Source organism: Arachis hypogaea, chromosome 11, assembly GCF_003086295.3.
Source record: "Arachis hypogaea cultivar Tifrunner chromosome 11, arahy.Tifrunner.gnm2.J5K5, whole genome shotgun sequence".
Classification (NCBI taxonomy): domain Eukaryota; kingdom Viridiplantae; phylum Streptophyta; class Magnoliopsida; order Fabales; family Fabaceae; genus Arachis; species Arachis hypogaea.
The window spans coordinates 135,107,689-135,123,108 of NC_092046.1; the positions used below are offsets into that span (position 1 = coordinate 135,107,689).

The window sequence follows — 15,420 nt, forward strand, 5'->3', positions numbered from 1 at the left end:
AGAAAAGCGGTCCGATGATATGTGCCTTATCATAAATGCCTTCAAAAATATTTCTATGCAATTTAGAGTATAGGATCAGTTGGCATTGTATGCAACGTAGGAAACAGGACAACGTGGATTTTATAGATTTATTTAAATAATCAAGCAAGCTGGAACACATTATTGGGATTGCATACCATTTTGAATTTACTACAATATATATGGGGTTGTGAAATGTACACAAAATTTCATGCTCTGACGATTTATATAGAAGTGCCAGAATAAGCGGAGAGCTAATTAAGGGCTTCATGCAGCGAACTTGTTTTATCTTATTTTTAATGTCTCCGGAGGCAGAAGAGCAATTATTGTTTTGTTTTATTTAATTTGTGATAAGGTTTGTGGGAGTAATAATATTTTGTTGCTTTCATTATACTTGTAGGTGTCTTTTAGAAAGCCACTTTCTTAAATGTGTATTGGTAAATATAGGAATAAAAAAAGTGCAAAGTGGATGGGCATTTTGGTATTGAACTAACTACTCCCCCGGTCCACACTAGCGAAGAGGCATGTGGAATTGAAGAGAGAAGTGTAGTAGTGATAATTGATAAAGAAAGAAATAGGAATGGGAAGTAAGGTTTACATACATAAGCATACCTAACGTTACGCTAAGGACAATCCCAATTCCCAAATAACAAGTCCAATTGGGACCGGCTCCTCTCTGCCTGCTCTATCATGGCACGTGACTGGGGCCTCCCTCCATTAGAGAAAGTTGTATGGTAGGGTTTGGTTTTTTGATTGCAGAGGAACCATCACACGGCAATAAAAGAAAGAATACGTTACACCTTTTCATAACCAAATTAGAAATTACCACACTAATGTGATGTATGTATAAGGTTCCAAAGTTGAGAGTTCCAAGTCCATCTCCGCAGTTCGGTTTAATTAATTAATTAATTATCAATCTTGTAATTTAATTTCCCCAACAGTCCATGTGCATCATATTTTCCATTCTTGTTGGTGCTGCTTTTGGAGAAGGAAAGAATCTATCTATTTACTTTTATTTATACACAAAGAATGAAGAGAGAGGGGTTATTGTTATTGATCTAATCATGTAAGTGTTCTTCTGTTCTGGCACTGCATGTGCTGCAATCACCGCTCCACACTTTCTCTTTAATTACTTCTTTTCTTTATATATATATTGATACATACATCTATCCTTAGTTTATAGATCAAGATGAGCAACAGTCCAAGTCCCACACCGTGCAGCCGATCCTGGTGAGTATATCAAACTTAAAAGGCTCTCTCCTCATTCCTCATAGAGCTAATTGAATTGAATTCTGGTCAGGTCAATAAGCGAGGAGTCACTTAGAAGGTATGTGAAGTTCGCGAGTGAGAGCTGCATTCAGGAGCTTCTGGCTGCTTCAGACACAAATAATAACAACAAAGGGAACAACAATATTAACATTATTAATAGTAATTATGATAATGATGGTGGTTGGAAGCTCCTCACTCTCGACAACGGTGTAGAGATTTCCAAACGGAGGTCAGGCTCGCTCCACACTTTCCGCAGCCGCTGGGTTCTTCCCTCTGTCTCTCCCCAACAATTCATCACTGTCGCCAACGCCATTGACGCTGCAAAGGTATTACAGCACGAGACAACTTTTGTCTTTATGTACTCTACTCTTTAATCCTATCCCTTCTTCGTTTTAATTTCTGCCTCACATCCATTCCAATCACTACAAAATATTACATTACATGCTTCCTTGTCTTTTACTATTTTCGTTTTCCACTTTTTATTCCTTTTTTCTCCTTACACATGCTTCTGATTAGTTAGCAAATTCAGCTTGTTTAGGCTTTATTTGTAAACAGACAACACGACAAAACATTCACACACTGTATTTACATCAACCATTCGATCTCTATAGGCATATTAAAAATTAGTTACTAAATTAGTCATATAAATATGTATATAGTTTAACTCGTTTTTAATATATATATTATATTTTAATGTGTATTCTATAGATTTTGGTAATTGATTTTAGTGTATATCTAATATCATTATTTTTAAAATATATTTACATTTAATTTTATGATGAATTATTAATTAAGCCAGCAATGGGACTCGGATCTGGTGGAAGCTCGGTACATAAAAGATCTGGAAGAGAACCTGAGCATAATTCGGCTAAGGTTTGGAGAAAACTCGAAGCCTCTGTTCAGGAATAGAGAATTCATAGTGTACGAGCGGCGTGAGACCATGCAAGATGGGACCTTGGTGGTGGCGGTTGCTTCACTGCCAAAAGAAATCGCTGCTGGCTTACATCCCAAGCAAAGTAATGCCATCAGAGCCCTCTTGCTACAATCTGGATGGGTCGTTGACAAGCTTGAAGATAATTCATGTGTCGTTACTTATGTTGTTCAGGTAGATATCTATATATCTACGTAATTATTCTTTCATTATGGACCAACTAATCATCTTTAATTTCTCTTCATTATTTTATTTGATTTGATGATCAGCTGGATCCTGCTGGATGGTTGCCCAAGTGCTTTGTCAACCGGTTTAACACAAAACTCGTCATGATTATTGAGAACCTTAGAAAATTGGCCCAGCAAGCTTGTCCTCCAATTGAACCTCAAAAATAATTCCTACTTCTATATATTTGTAAAGTTTGGAGGGAACAGGTCGGAGCCAGGGAGTGTAACACCAACTATATATATATATACTATAATCAAGTGAGCCAATTTCGGCACTGCAACTGCAATATATATAAAAAAATGTTTAATTAATTATTAGTGATAACCAATAAGCCTTTGCTCTATGTCGTCAATTTAATGAGTGTGTGTATCAGTTATTCAGTTTAAAGTTTGAAGCAAGGACAAGTAGTGGGAGGAACTAAGTACGTAACAGAAAACGGCATCTTACTTTTAAGTTTTAATTTGGAATTAGATGCCGCCGTTGACGTTATTATTTGTCGTTTCTTCGATCATCTTTTGAGAAGAAGAAAGGCAGGAAGAACGTGAAGGAACTTAAAGAAACTTTATTGCTGGGACTGCCTCCAATTGATTTCCACCTTTATTTGCTTTTCAAATTCCTGTGGGGACTGCTGTGGCTGAATAATAATGCATTCAAAATTTAAAATAGCTAGGAGTTGATAGTCACGCTTCAACGCTTCACAATTCATTCTCATTAATTACAATAAGGTAAACTGATCAATAGTTACCCCCAAAAAAAAGTGATTTTGGCGTGCACGTGGTATTTATTGTAGTAGTATGGAACAAAATTAAAGAAGTCAATAATGTATGCCAGCAAATCCTCTTCCTCTCCGTCCGATGAAACAAAAAGAAAATCCATTTACGAACAACAAGCTAAGTTTAACTTTATCATTACAAGATCAAGTTATTGTTTAGGGTGACTCATAATTATTATATTGTACAGCTATATGTCTATATATAATTTTCTATATAGTTTATCAATAGTTGCTTGCACTTATTAAGTTCATTCACATATGATTTTATTGTGACAAGTCCCGGCCTCCTAATCCTAACTTGTACTTAATTAATAATATTACATATCTTTTGTTTTACGAAAGAATGGGACACAAGAAAATGGCAAAGGTGGAGAATCAGGGAGTTGATGGATGTACATATCTGTGTTCAAGTTAAGTGAGACGTAACTAAAAGTTGAAAATTTCACATGCTATCTTAGAAACATGTGCATGTGACTATAATTAGTGCACATGTTAAAGGTGCCCTTTTCCTATATGAAGATATGAGCAGTATAATGGAGAGTGGGTAAGGTTGAAAGGATTGGAAGCAGCTCCACAAGGCAAGAATTGAATGCATGTGGTGATTTATATGAGAATATTGAACCCTTATCCTGAGGTATAACTAACTTGGATGATGATAAATGAATTAGTTAGAAATTATGTACTTACTCTGATTAGATTATTCTTCTGTAGTAAAGTTGGCCTTTTCATAGCTGCAATCTACTCACTCTTGGAATATGAATATATGTTTTCTTTTTATAACACAACAATAATATCTATCATAATTACTAACAGCTATATTATGTTATATACACTTAGATAATAAACAAGTTGACTTGGAAGTGAAGAGTGACTTAGTTACTTGGGTTCCACTTTTGGATATGAAAGTGCAGCTTTCAAATCAAAGGACTCACTGCTGTAAGGATGGCAACTAGAACTACCTCTGCTAACTTCTTCACAACTCGAAGAAATCATGGAACCTGATTCATCATTTGAACCACCAGCTGCTAATGAATGATGCAATATATTCTCTAGTTCTCTCACAACCTCACTCATCTTTGGCCTCTCAACACCTGAATCTGAAACACATTTCATAGCCAAATCCACAAACTTGTCCAGACCAACAAGCCCAATGCTGCTAGAGGCCCCTAGACCAATGCTGGGGTCAATAATTTCATGCAGACCACAAAGCACTTTTGTCATGTCCATTGCATTTCTAACCTCTTTCACAATGTACTTCCCTCTTTCTATTGGTCTTCTTGCAGATATAATCTCCAACATCAGCACTCCAAAGCTATATACATCACTCTTCTCTGTCAGTTGTTGACTCATATAGTACTCTGGATCCATGTAACCCTGCCACAACACCATTTCTTACTGTTAAGTACTAACATTTTTGTAAAGTGAACATGGTAGTGTACAAGTAGAAGATAGTATATACCCACCATTGTTCCTTTAACTTGAGTGGTAACGTGATCTTTTTCGGGATCAACAATAGACTTGGAGAGACCAAAATCACCAACTTTGGCGTTTAGGCACTCATCTAGCAAAACATTGTTTGATTTGATATCCCTATGTATGATGGGAGGATCAGCAAGTTCATGAAGATAAGTCAAACCCTGTGCAGCTCCAAGTGCAACTTTTAGCCTTCTAACCCAATCCAATCTAATCCCTGATTTCCCTGTGAGAGTGTCCTTTAATGTTCCATTTGGAACATACTCATAAACCAGCATTTGTTCTTCATGCTCAAAGCAGAATCCTATAAGGGTAACAAGATTCTTGTGGTGGACCCTTGATAGGAGCTCAATCTCAGCTTTGAACTCAAGCCTTCCCTGCTTAGACTCTCTTTGAGCTCTTTTTATTGCTAGCAATTGTCCATTGGGGAGGGTTCCCTTGTAAACCTGTGAAGTAGTGTCAACATTTTCATTATCATGAACAAATATGAACTTATAATGTTGTAGACATTGTATCTTTCAAAGTGAAATAAAAATGAAGACCTTCCCATAACCCCCAGATCCAATATCATTGGCTTGAGAAAAATTTCTGGTGTATCTTTTAAGCTCTTCGAAAGAAAACCGACGTGCTTCTTTCAACTGAGGCATGTCACCCTTACTCTCAGCTGTATCCCATCGTCCTGCATTTTGTTAAATTTAAATATGTAAGAAAATTCATAGATGGATGCTTAATCCACCACAATGCTGCAACTCAATGCTAACTTACTAAAAGGATTGCTTTGTCCAATTGCCCTTTCGGCTCTTTTCTTTTGGCAGAAAGCATAAACACCTGCTACCACTAATAACAGTACCAGCACACAACCACCAACTGCTGCTCCAGCTATGATTCCAATGTTAACTGATTTGCTCGACTCCATAGTACCTTGTGCATCAAGAGAAAGTAAGAGACCGAGCTTTCTGGGTAATTATATTCGCTATATTACTAATAAGTTAACCATGTTGGAAGGGAAACAGACTTACCTGAGTTCCCAAAGTGTTCATATTTATCTGCATCAAAGTAAAACGGTCCAAAAACTTTAGGAGGCTTAAAAGTCTGGTTGCTTAGCAGAAAACCAATGGTATAAACCCCTGTTCGATTGAAACGATCCTGCCCTGCTGGGAAGACTTGTAAACTCAATTCAAGATAGTGATCTGGATCCTCAGTTGGATGACTCAACAAAACAGAATCAACAGGTAGATGATGAGACTCAAAAGATTGCATTAGACCCTTCTCAAGCTGTTGGAAGTAAGACTTGTTTCCAAGGTCTGAAAAGGAAGGTGCTCTGAAAGTTAAAGTTCCTGTATATGGATAAGCACATGCACAGTTGGGGCTAGCAACCTGTTCCAAACTGCAGGTACTAGGCTGACAGTTATTCCATGGAGTTCTATATGACAGTTGATTAGCCTGATTATCGGAGCAGTAGGGAGTAGCTATTCCCTCTACAGTTTCATAGCAAATTGGGTTACCCTTAAGCCTGCAGGTGAGTGAACCCATAGTTAGGTCTACTACTGCATACAGCAATAATGAATCTCAATAATAGTATGCAATGGCAGATACAAAAGTTTTGGCTTACATTATCCTGACACTTAAATGGTCATGTTTTTGCTCAAAATTGTCAATTGCATTATTTTGAAGATCAATAAGTTGCAGATGCTTGCTGTAGGTGGAGCCGACATTCAAGGTTCCATTTATTTTGTTGTCTTTTAACACCCTGCAATCATATTTTAGTGTGTAACTACTTGTATGGAAAACTATACTAGTCAAGATAGGTATGCTTACACAGTCTGCAAACTGGCTAAACTAAACAAAGAATCAGGAACCTCTCCTTGAAGTTGTGTGTTCTCCATATTTCTGCCATGAAAACAAGAGCTGATTCATAGCAGGAAAACACATACAGTACTGAGAGATCAAAGAAGTGCACAAGGAAAGACATACAATGTTGTTAAAGAAGTAAGAGTCAAAATCCACGACGGGAAATCCAGTGGCTCAAAAGTGTTGTTGCTCAGATCCCTTCAAAAACAGAATTGAAGTTACTTGGGATTGATATCATGAAGTAAAAAATATATCTGAATGATAACAACAGTAAAAATCCAATTACAAAAGATGTATGTTATTCAAAATTACAGGTAGTTGAGGGCACTCATATCACTAAGGCTGGGCAGGGTGCCTGAAAGTTTATTGTTCGACAAGTACCTGACCGGCATAAAGTTCAAAGTTAAGACTTAAAACTAACAAAGCTCACTTTCTCAGAAACAGTATAAAAAGAAAAAAAAAAGTGTTAGCATGTTTGATTTGTCTGCTTACAGCTCTTGAACATTGGTAAGATTGTTGATGTTTGGAGGCACAGGTCCACTTAACGAATTACCATCCAAGCGCCTGTACCCACGAAGCACATTAATGACAAAAGCAAAAGGCATTGAATCTTTTTCTTTAAACAAAAGAAAAATTTGACACTCACAAGACCTCCAGGTTCTTAGCCAATCCAAGTGTAGATGGAATCTTGCCTATGAGATTATTGCTTTCCAAAAGCCTGACCAAAAAGATCTTCATGTAGATAAGTACATAACTTTACTTGGAAAACCAAAACAATGGAATAGTGTCACTATAATGGCAGACACTATATGAAAAAAAATTAGAAGAATTCTTACAGATGAATCAGAGCCATTTCCGAGCTAAAAAGTTGAGGAGGAATATTGCCTGAGAGATTATTCTTCCCAAGATGACTGCATGTAACATGTATTAGATGGATTTTTCTACATAAAAGTAGTAAGCCATTTATTACAGAAAATAAAAGAGTTGACTCACAAATGTTTGGCATGGTGCAACTTATCAAGACCAGGTACACTGCCACTAGAAATTGGTATAGGTCCTTGAAGCTCATTGTCAGCTAAATCTAACCAATATAGGTTCGATAGATTACCAATAGAATGTGGAATCCTCCCAGTGAAGCTATTGGAATTTAAGGATCTGCAATTCAAAGTAACTGATTTAGACCATGATCCAAGAAATCATTAAGTTACAAAAGATAAAGATACTAAGGAAAAGGCCTCTGATAGAAAATATAAACAAGTTTCTTAAACATGAAGCAACCATTCAGTGACTTTTCAGTCAGACCAACCAGAATACATTTCTAGATACTTTCACCAGATAACAAAGTTGACAATCCTTACATAAAGCGAAGCTCCTGCAGAAATCCGATTTCATCCGGAATAGGACCATTGAAACTACAGCCAACAAGAATTCTGAAGATAAACGAGAAACCATCTTTCTTTGTTAAGAATTGTTTCATCAAAATCAATTCAGATTTGTGATACTAATTGAACAACCAGTACTGTCTTACAAGGTTGACAGTTTCCTCAACTCTCCAATGGCTCTTGGAAGTGGCCCAGTCAAGTCCTTGTTGTAAGAAAGATCCCTAGTTGGAAAAAAAAAATACAGATTCAAATAGAGTGGAAACTGCACACAAACTGCTAGCAAGAAAACACTGAAATGAAATGTATACAAGCAATGAAAACAAAATACTTACAAAGTCTCCAATTCGGTTAGTGATCCGATATCTCCAGAAAGTTCACCTTCCAAACCCATGCTTGACAATGTTCTGAAATGATAGCAGGTTAATCTCTTAACAGTAAATTCAGGAGAATGAAGCAACTGAGTGTGATCATTGAAAGAGAGAACCTACATGGATGTAACACGTGAATTCTCACACTTAATTCCATCCCAAGCATCACAAGGATCCGAACCCCCCCAATTAGGAGGGGTATTCTTCAAGGTATCCATAAGAGACTTTAGGGTGACCACTGCATTAGAAAGTACAGAGACAAGGTCATGATGTTCTGCAGAAATGTTTGATACTAACAGTGACAGACTCTTCCTAGAACTTGAGGACACAGTTTTAGTTTCCTAACAATTAAAATAGCTCTGGTGCTTCTGGTTTTGAAATGACTAAGTTCTATGAATGAAAAATATTTAATAAAAGAACCTTATACTAAAGGTTACATTCAAAAATTATGAAGGGGATATGATACATAGGATATTATATAGCTAGTAAACTGAACTCACAATCCTCATCAGCGGTTTCGACTTTTGCAACCAACAGAGAATTGAAAACAAGCAGTAAAAGAACTAGTATTCTTTCTCTCATTATCAACTTCAAAGAGCTAGCTCTCTAAAACCTTCAACTCTGATAACTCTTCCTTGGTATCCGCCTTTCATATCCAAATTCACTCGCCACCTCATTCAATAATACAGGAGAAGTCAAGAATTAGCTGCCAAAAGAGTAGAAAGAAAAGTCAAGAAATGCTTAACTGGATGTTGAAATTGTTTTTGTTCTTATTTTCTCATTTTCTGTCACATTGAATCTAGAAATGCTGAAGTAATGTTTTTGTTTTGGAATCTCGGAGTATCAGCTACATAATGAACAGCTTGACTATAAATACCCAATAGTAATACAGTTAGGACCAGAAAAGACAGACAAATTCTTGCATTTTCCTGCAGTGGTCCTAGTATGTGTTCTACGTACAATTAAAAACACTTATTTTCATTTTCAATAGTTAAAAAATATATATAAAACTCAAGAATAAAAATGTTTCTAGAGCATGCGTTAAATAAGTCGCTTTTGGAATATATTAGAAAGAAGACAATACAGTATATAATACAGTTAATTATGCAGCATTGACATGTTGTCTTATTAGAAGACCAAGAAATATTACTCAGATAAGAACAATGAGACACTGAATTGAATAGTGAAGTTTATAAGTAGTACAAAAAAGGTTTGGTCCACCATCGACCTAGGAGTAGATCACCTTTGAATGTCATGGCATCAATTCAACCAACTATTCCATTTTAATGCTTAGCATTTATTGCACCATTATTTCAGTCCCTAAAAGCTTATTTGAGTTTATTGCAGTGGTTCTTCTTTTTCTTTTTCGTCTTCTGATATTTACATATACATGCTGCTGCTTATTTCTGGTTCTTATATTTACATATATGTTATATATGTTATTACTTCTTGTTTTCCTTCACAGTGTACATCACTTGCAACTGGTATTATATTCAAACAAATAATTGAAGATAGAGAGTAGTATACTAATCTACTTTGACACCCTTCCTCACTTGTCTATTCCAAAAGTCAGTCAACTATAATAAGTTCCACTTCATGTTTTTTATTTATTCATTATTGAAATCTGAAACATTTAAATGAAAAACAATAAACACTAGCCAATAAGACTTAAGTACTATCACCGACTTGGTACTATCTCACATTCATATTGAATTAGAAAAGGGCTAAATTTATATATCCTTTGTAGGAAGTTATTCTCTATGCATAGGAGAGAAAAAGTGTGTTCTGTCTTTGTCTTTGAACGTTTCAGCGCAAATCTTTGGCCAATAATATTCAACCACATGGTTGATTTTCAACGACATTGAGCATATCTCACTGGATTCCCAACGTTGACGGTAACTTGCTCAAGACTCGAGTCAAGCCTTTACATTTTAAGGAGTCGTCAAAGTTATCCATCAAATGATGATCTGTGTTCATTGTATAGCTTGAATTAATTCAATCAGAGTTTACAGCATCTGGCTGCTTCTCTGGAAAAGCCTCCTGGAATGCCGAGATGCCATTGTATGCCTCATGTAATCTTGATAGAATAGGGAACTCATTCTGATTGGCCAATAAAAGAGAGAAGAAAGTTGTCAGCTATTTTTAATCAAAAATGTTATTTTTACACCAAAATCAGCTACTAAAATCAACCACCAATGTATTTACGTATAAATACATGTGTGGTTTAATTTATTTTCAATGTGTATTTGTATTCCAATATGTATTTTATTATGATGGCTGATTTTGGTGGCTGATTTTGATGAACACGTAGCATAACTCTTTTAGAATTTTTAAAAGATATCATATCATGTCAAACATGGATAACATATTTCTTATGGGGTAATTAATACACATAATACTACCATGGAAATGTTGAACCTCTTATATGCTGAATACAGTTGAGGTGCTAAAAACAAATCTGCCTGCAAAGGATAATCAACATGTCATATTAATTGAAAGTAGCTCTGGTGTGAAACTAGCATTAACCAGAAGCCTATAAAGATATACCAAGAAGCTTGTTGACACAGCTTACTTACTTATTTAACAAAGCCTTTTCCCATCAAGTGGGGTTGGCTATATGGATAAAGACGTCATTGCATCGTGTTCATGCTTTGAGATGCGACCTTGTTTTACTTTGGCTGTCGTAGGCCTAACACAAACCGACATGGCTTCAAGGACGTCATTGCGTCGTGTCCATGTATTGGGATGCGATATTGTTTTACGTTGGCAGTCACACACCGAACAACCCTCCTAGTAGGGGTGGCAATGGGTAGGGTAGGGTAGGGTTTGGATCAAACCCTAACCCTACCTGCGGGTTGAGATTTTTATATAAACTCAACTCTACTATACCCGTATTCCAACCCTAATCCTACCCACTTTTAACCGGCGGGTACCCGACCCTATCCGCGGGTTACAGAAAAGATACAACATTATTATATAACTTGATAATAATTTAAAATAGAACTGATTTTTATGTAAAAAAAAAATATTAAATTATCAATTAATGATTTTTTTTATGGCTAAAGATATTTTGCATTTAGTGAGAGATCTTTGTTCAACATCTACTTAAAACATAATTTTATATAACATATATAGAGTTCGAGTTTGTCGGGTAGGGTTGAGACTCAACCCGCACCCTACCCGACCCGCACGAAAATCTTACTCGCTGCGGATCGGGTTGGCAACCCTACCCGACCGGATGGGGTCGTGTTGGGTATCCATGAGTAGGGTACATATTGCCACCCCTACCTCCTAGTTTTTTCGGTTTGGGACCGGGCGAGTTCTTGTTGACACAGCTAATCCTATTAATTTTTAAAAGCTTGTGATAACTGAATTTGTAGTCGGTCACATACCAGGAAAATTTCATCTCCAGTGGCATATCTCCCTGCGTGATCTTTCAGTAGCTTTTCAAGTGCTGAAAATAATGCAAAATATGCAGCATTTAATTAAGGCAAGAAAAAAAACCACTCAAATGAATAATTGGTTTGGAAGTAAGAAACCAGAATATATCTTAATGGTATTCAGTGAAGTGTCACCTGTGAAGCCCTTTCTAATGACACTTTGTGCCCAAGGAAGTTTTTCATGAGGGCCAACCTTTTTCTCGATGAAGTTATTCTGCAAAACATAAAATTAAGCTGTTTGATCAATGATGTTACGTGTACATTAAAAATCAACCATCAATATAGAATACATATTGAAATACAAAATGGACATTGAAAATGAGTTAAACAACATAGATATCTATATACAAATACATAGTAATTAATTTAGTGACTGATTTTTTAGTGTGCACGTAACATTTTTACTGTTTGATACACACTGATGCATAAAAAAAGAGGTTGCATGAACATGATAGGTACCAAGAACCCCATGTTTTGAAAAGGCTGTATGGATGAGGCAACAATATGTGCAACCTGTGGAGAGTGGATAAGACGATTAGAAAGCCGAGTAACAAAAAGGACTAGAGCTTAAGATTATGCAGCAGGTGTACCTGAAAATTGAGTGCTCTTTTGGGAATGTCATGAGGCAGCAAAGGGTATTGAGGATACTTATCGTCCAAATACTGCATACATAGAGAACATGAATAATTGAATATATAAGAGAAACAGGGGAATTAAATCATGAGTTGGAGGACCAACCATAATAATGGCTAAGGATTCAGCAAGAACAAAATCGCCATCCACCAGAACGGGAATTAAAGCAAGAGGATTCAACTTGAGGAACTCTGATGGTTGTTTAAACAAGGCAATTTAACAATACATGTAACAGAAATAAATACATACATATCATAGGTTTAGAACAAACCGGGGTCAGATTTGGAGGAGGCGGTGACAACTACATAGTGGTATTTTAAGCCTGAAAGAATGAGAATTGATTAGGAATGTGAATGTAAATGTAAATGTAGAAGTAGAATTGAATATAAATATCATACCTTTGAGGTTGAGAGCGATTCGAACTCGGAAGGAGCAGGAGCTCATCCAGTGTGAATACAGCTTCAGATTCACAGCTTCACTCTCCTGAATCACCAAACCATATCGTTTTCAATTTAATTTACATCAAAACAATCAATAATATAATACAAGACGCTGGAATTGCTTGCATAAGGATACCATATTGAGATGGAGATGCAGCAAAACTACTTTCTCTTTCTGCACACTTCATTCAACTCTTATCCAGACATCACCGCTCTATATATATGTTTTTTTCTTTTCCTTCTTCACTTTCAACGGTCAAACAAATCAACTGTTTTATTTTATCCATTTTATTAATCTATCCGATCATCATTTGGAAGAGGTAAGAATGATTCTGACTTTTCAGCACATGAAGTTTCTTTCACTCTCACACAGTCACACTTAGATTTCATCCATACACTCTTATAGTTATTGATACTGCTATAGTGCTAAGTAGTTTGAGTTAGTTACATCACTAACTAATTGTTTTGTCGATTTTTAGCAAATCAATGGTGGTTCGATTCTAATGATCTGGGAGCGAAACCAACTCCTCTTTTGCTGGTATCAGTTTTCTATAAGTGCATAAAATGTTCTCGAATTAGACAAGTATGAAGACAGGAAATAAGTTCAAAAAATGTAAAAGGCTAAAAGATGTGTTATATAAGGTAGCGTTTGGTGGAGAGACAGAGACGGAAAGACTAAGACTGAGAGACAGAGATTAAGAGACAGGGATTGAAATAAATCTTAGTATTCTGTTTGGTGCAAAATGGGAGACAGGAATTGAAACAAGAATGAAACTCCAATTTAATTTGCACAAAAGGTAAAATTGGAATTAATTAATTGAAATGAAAGTATTTTAGGTATAAAATGTTATTAAAGTTTCAGTCTCCATCTCTAAAAATTTCAGTCCCCTGTGTCCCTACTTTTTGGAGGTACTGAAATACTGAAATTTTAGAGACAGAGACAGAAATTTTAGTACCAGTCTCTAAACTAACAAACACGATACTGAGTCTCAGTCTTTCAGTCTCTGTCTCAGTACCTCAAAACAAACGCTACCTAAAGGATTCGAAAAATAAAATTGACTGAAATCGAAAATGTTTGCATTGAATTTTAAAGAAAGCGATAAAAATACCTTCGATTGGATCAAAAGACTTTAGACATAGAAATTAAAAGTACTGAAATGTAAATTGGACATGAAAATTAAAGAATGCTTGAAAGATAAATTTGCTTGAAAGATAAAGTTCTGAATGCAGACTCAGAAATTCGCTGAGACATGAGTGTATTTCTAAAAAGAAGTTTCAAGCCTTATTTCCTAAAACTTACTAATATTTAGACCATCTCCATTAGGGAACTCATCCCAGTTCCTGTTTATGGCCCACCTGTCATAAAAAGTAACTCCACATCAGCTTTTGCGTCATAAACAGTAAATAGGAACTCAAAGCATCTCTCTCTTCTCCATTAGAAAGAACTAACTTTAGTCCCTGTTGTGGTCCCACTTAATTAATTAATTAAAATACTTGAAATTAATGTAATTAATTTTTTTTAATAATATAATTTAAATATTTAAATTTAAAAATAATTCACTATTAAAAGATATTAATATTAAATAAATTTATATATAACAATAATACACAATATATAATTCGGGATTACACTAATTTGTAAAATTACTTAATACAAAAAAAATATAATTAAATTCTATAGTTGACGACAAGCATTGTGAAATTGCCATATGTGTTCAATCAAGTCCTCTTTCAATTGTCTATGCTGCTGCCTATTTCGAAGTTGGGCATTTCTTTAGAGAAATTGATGGTATGGTGCAAAATCTTCTTCTCCCAGCTGAAGTTGTGATAAGCCATTTTCAATAATTTAATATTAATTATGATATAAATAATTAATATAAATTATTAATTAATTAATTAATATAAATTATTAATTAAATAAAAATATCAATATTTAATATAATTAATTATTATTTAATTATATAATATAATAATTTATTTAATTAATATAATTATTTAATTAATTAATATTTTATATAATTATTTATTTTTTATTTTATTTGTCATTTGACAAATTTATATTGGTTAATGGGATTCAGAGGGACTCCCTTGCTTTGAATTACGTGAAGGAACTCAAATGAGTTCCTCTCCAACGCTCAATCTCTCTTTTTTCTCTTACAGCACAGTAGGAGGGCTCTATTTATTTGCCCGTTGGAGATACTCTTATAAGTTATAACCCACGTCCATAATTGACCATTAATTACACGACGCTGCCTTGTATGCGAATTCCTAGGTAACTGTTCCCGCTTCTTTACCCATGAACGTTACCAGTAATTCCTAAATCAGAAAAAGCCTTCAATTGCTCGATTCTCCTTTCGAAAAACTATTCGATTCTTCATTCGAGTAATTGTTCGATTTGTCAAGATGTCTAACTCGAGTCCGTGTCCAATAACTTTCGATTAATGCTTGTACATGCGTCTTTTCGGCCTCTACTTTCCTTCCTGACCCTTCACTAGCATTTCGAATCAGCTTAATCTTTCGAAAAGAATTATTTCGATTAACACTAATATTCTAACTAACGTTATTCCTCTGTTTTGGAAGTTACATACTGATTATTCTTCAGAATGCTATCTTAT

General features: G+C 35.3%; 3 protein-coding genes and 1 long non-coding RNA gene across 8 annotated transcripts; 1 reads left to right on the forward strand and 3 right to left on the reverse strand.

Moving 5' to 3' along the window:
• The first annotated feature begins 535 nt into the window (after positions 1–535).
• On the forward strand, positions 536–2,770 carry LOC112722767 (uncharacterized). 2 transcript variants are annotated; one of them, XM_025773912.3, is made up of 5 exons: positions 536–1,084; positions 1,195–1,248; positions 1,319–1,613; positions 2,087–2,392; positions 2,488–2,770. In XM_025773912.3, exons 2-5 carry the CDS (start codon positions 1,208–1,210, stop codon positions 2,611–2,613), a joined length of 768 nt encoding a protein of 255 aa, XP_025629697.1. In that variant the 5' UTR covers positions 536–1,084; positions 1,195–1,207; the 3' UTR covers positions 2,614–2,770. The 2 variants fall into 2 exon arrangements, with proteins under 2 accessions (XP_025629697.1, XP_072063520.1); XM_072207419.1 differs by lacking the exon at positions 536–1,084 and having other exon boundaries at positions 1,109–1,248.
• LOC140176408 (uncharacterized) lies at positions 998–1,612 on the reverse strand. The gene is made up of 2 exons (XR_011867820.1): positions 1,484–1,612; positions 998–1,389 (listed from the first exon to the last, which is right to left on the reverse strand). It is a non-coding gene; the product is annotated as an uncharacterized lncRNA (long non-coding RNA).
• Positions 2,771–3,966: 1,196 nt separating the features above from the next.
• On the reverse strand, positions 3,967–9,713 carry LOC112722766 (leucine-rich repeat receptor protein kinase HPCA1). 2 transcript variants are annotated; one of them, XM_025773911.3, is made up of 18 exons: positions 8,793–9,713; positions 8,413–8,530; positions 8,257–8,328; positions 8,071–8,145; positions 7,901–7,972; positions 7,536–7,697; positions 7,379–7,453; positions 7,189–7,260; positions 7,035–7,106; positions 6,855–6,923; positions 6,666–6,740; positions 6,510–6,581; positions 6,304–6,441; positions 5,711–6,204; positions 5,457–5,612; positions 5,234–5,370; positions 4,682–5,137; positions 3,967–4,592 (listed from the first exon to the last, which is right to left on the reverse strand). In XM_025773911.3, exons 1-18 carry the CDS (start codon positions 8,872–8,874, stop codon positions 4,095–4,097), a joined length of 2,895 nt encoding a protein of 964 aa, XP_025629696.1. In that variant the 5' UTR covers positions 8,875–9,713; the 3' UTR covers positions 3,967–4,094. The 2 variants fall into 2 exon arrangements, with proteins under 2 accessions (XP_025629696.1, XP_072063519.1); XM_072207418.1 differs by lacking the exon at positions 6,855–6,923.
• A 157-nt stretch (positions 9,714–9,870) lies between these two features.
• LOC112722768 (glutathione S-transferase zeta class) lies at positions 9,871–13,317 on the reverse strand. Of its 3 annotated transcripts, XR_011867819.1 has the most exons (11): positions 12,942–13,317; positions 12,764–12,848; positions 12,637–12,687; positions 12,471–12,556; positions 12,323–12,394; positions 12,192–12,245; positions 11,868–11,946; positions 11,685–11,746; positions 10,869–10,981; positions 10,695–10,754; positions 9,871–10,392 (listed from the first exon to the last, which is right to left on the reverse strand). XR_011867819.1 is itself a non-coding variant. In XM_025773914.3 (10 exons), exons 1-10 carry the CDS (start codon positions 12,942–12,944, stop codon positions 10,288–10,290), a joined length of 657 nt encoding a protein of 218 aa, XP_025629699.1. In that variant the 5' UTR covers positions 12,945–13,317; the 3' UTR covers positions 9,871–10,287. The 3 variants fall into 3 exon arrangements, 2 of the variants coding, with proteins under 2 accessions (XP_025629699.1, XP_025629701.1); XM_025773914.3 differs by lacking the exon at positions 10,869–10,981; XM_025773916.3 differs by lacking the exons at positions 10,869–10,981; positions 12,192–12,245.
• Positions 13,318–15,420: the final 2,103 nt, after the last annotated feature.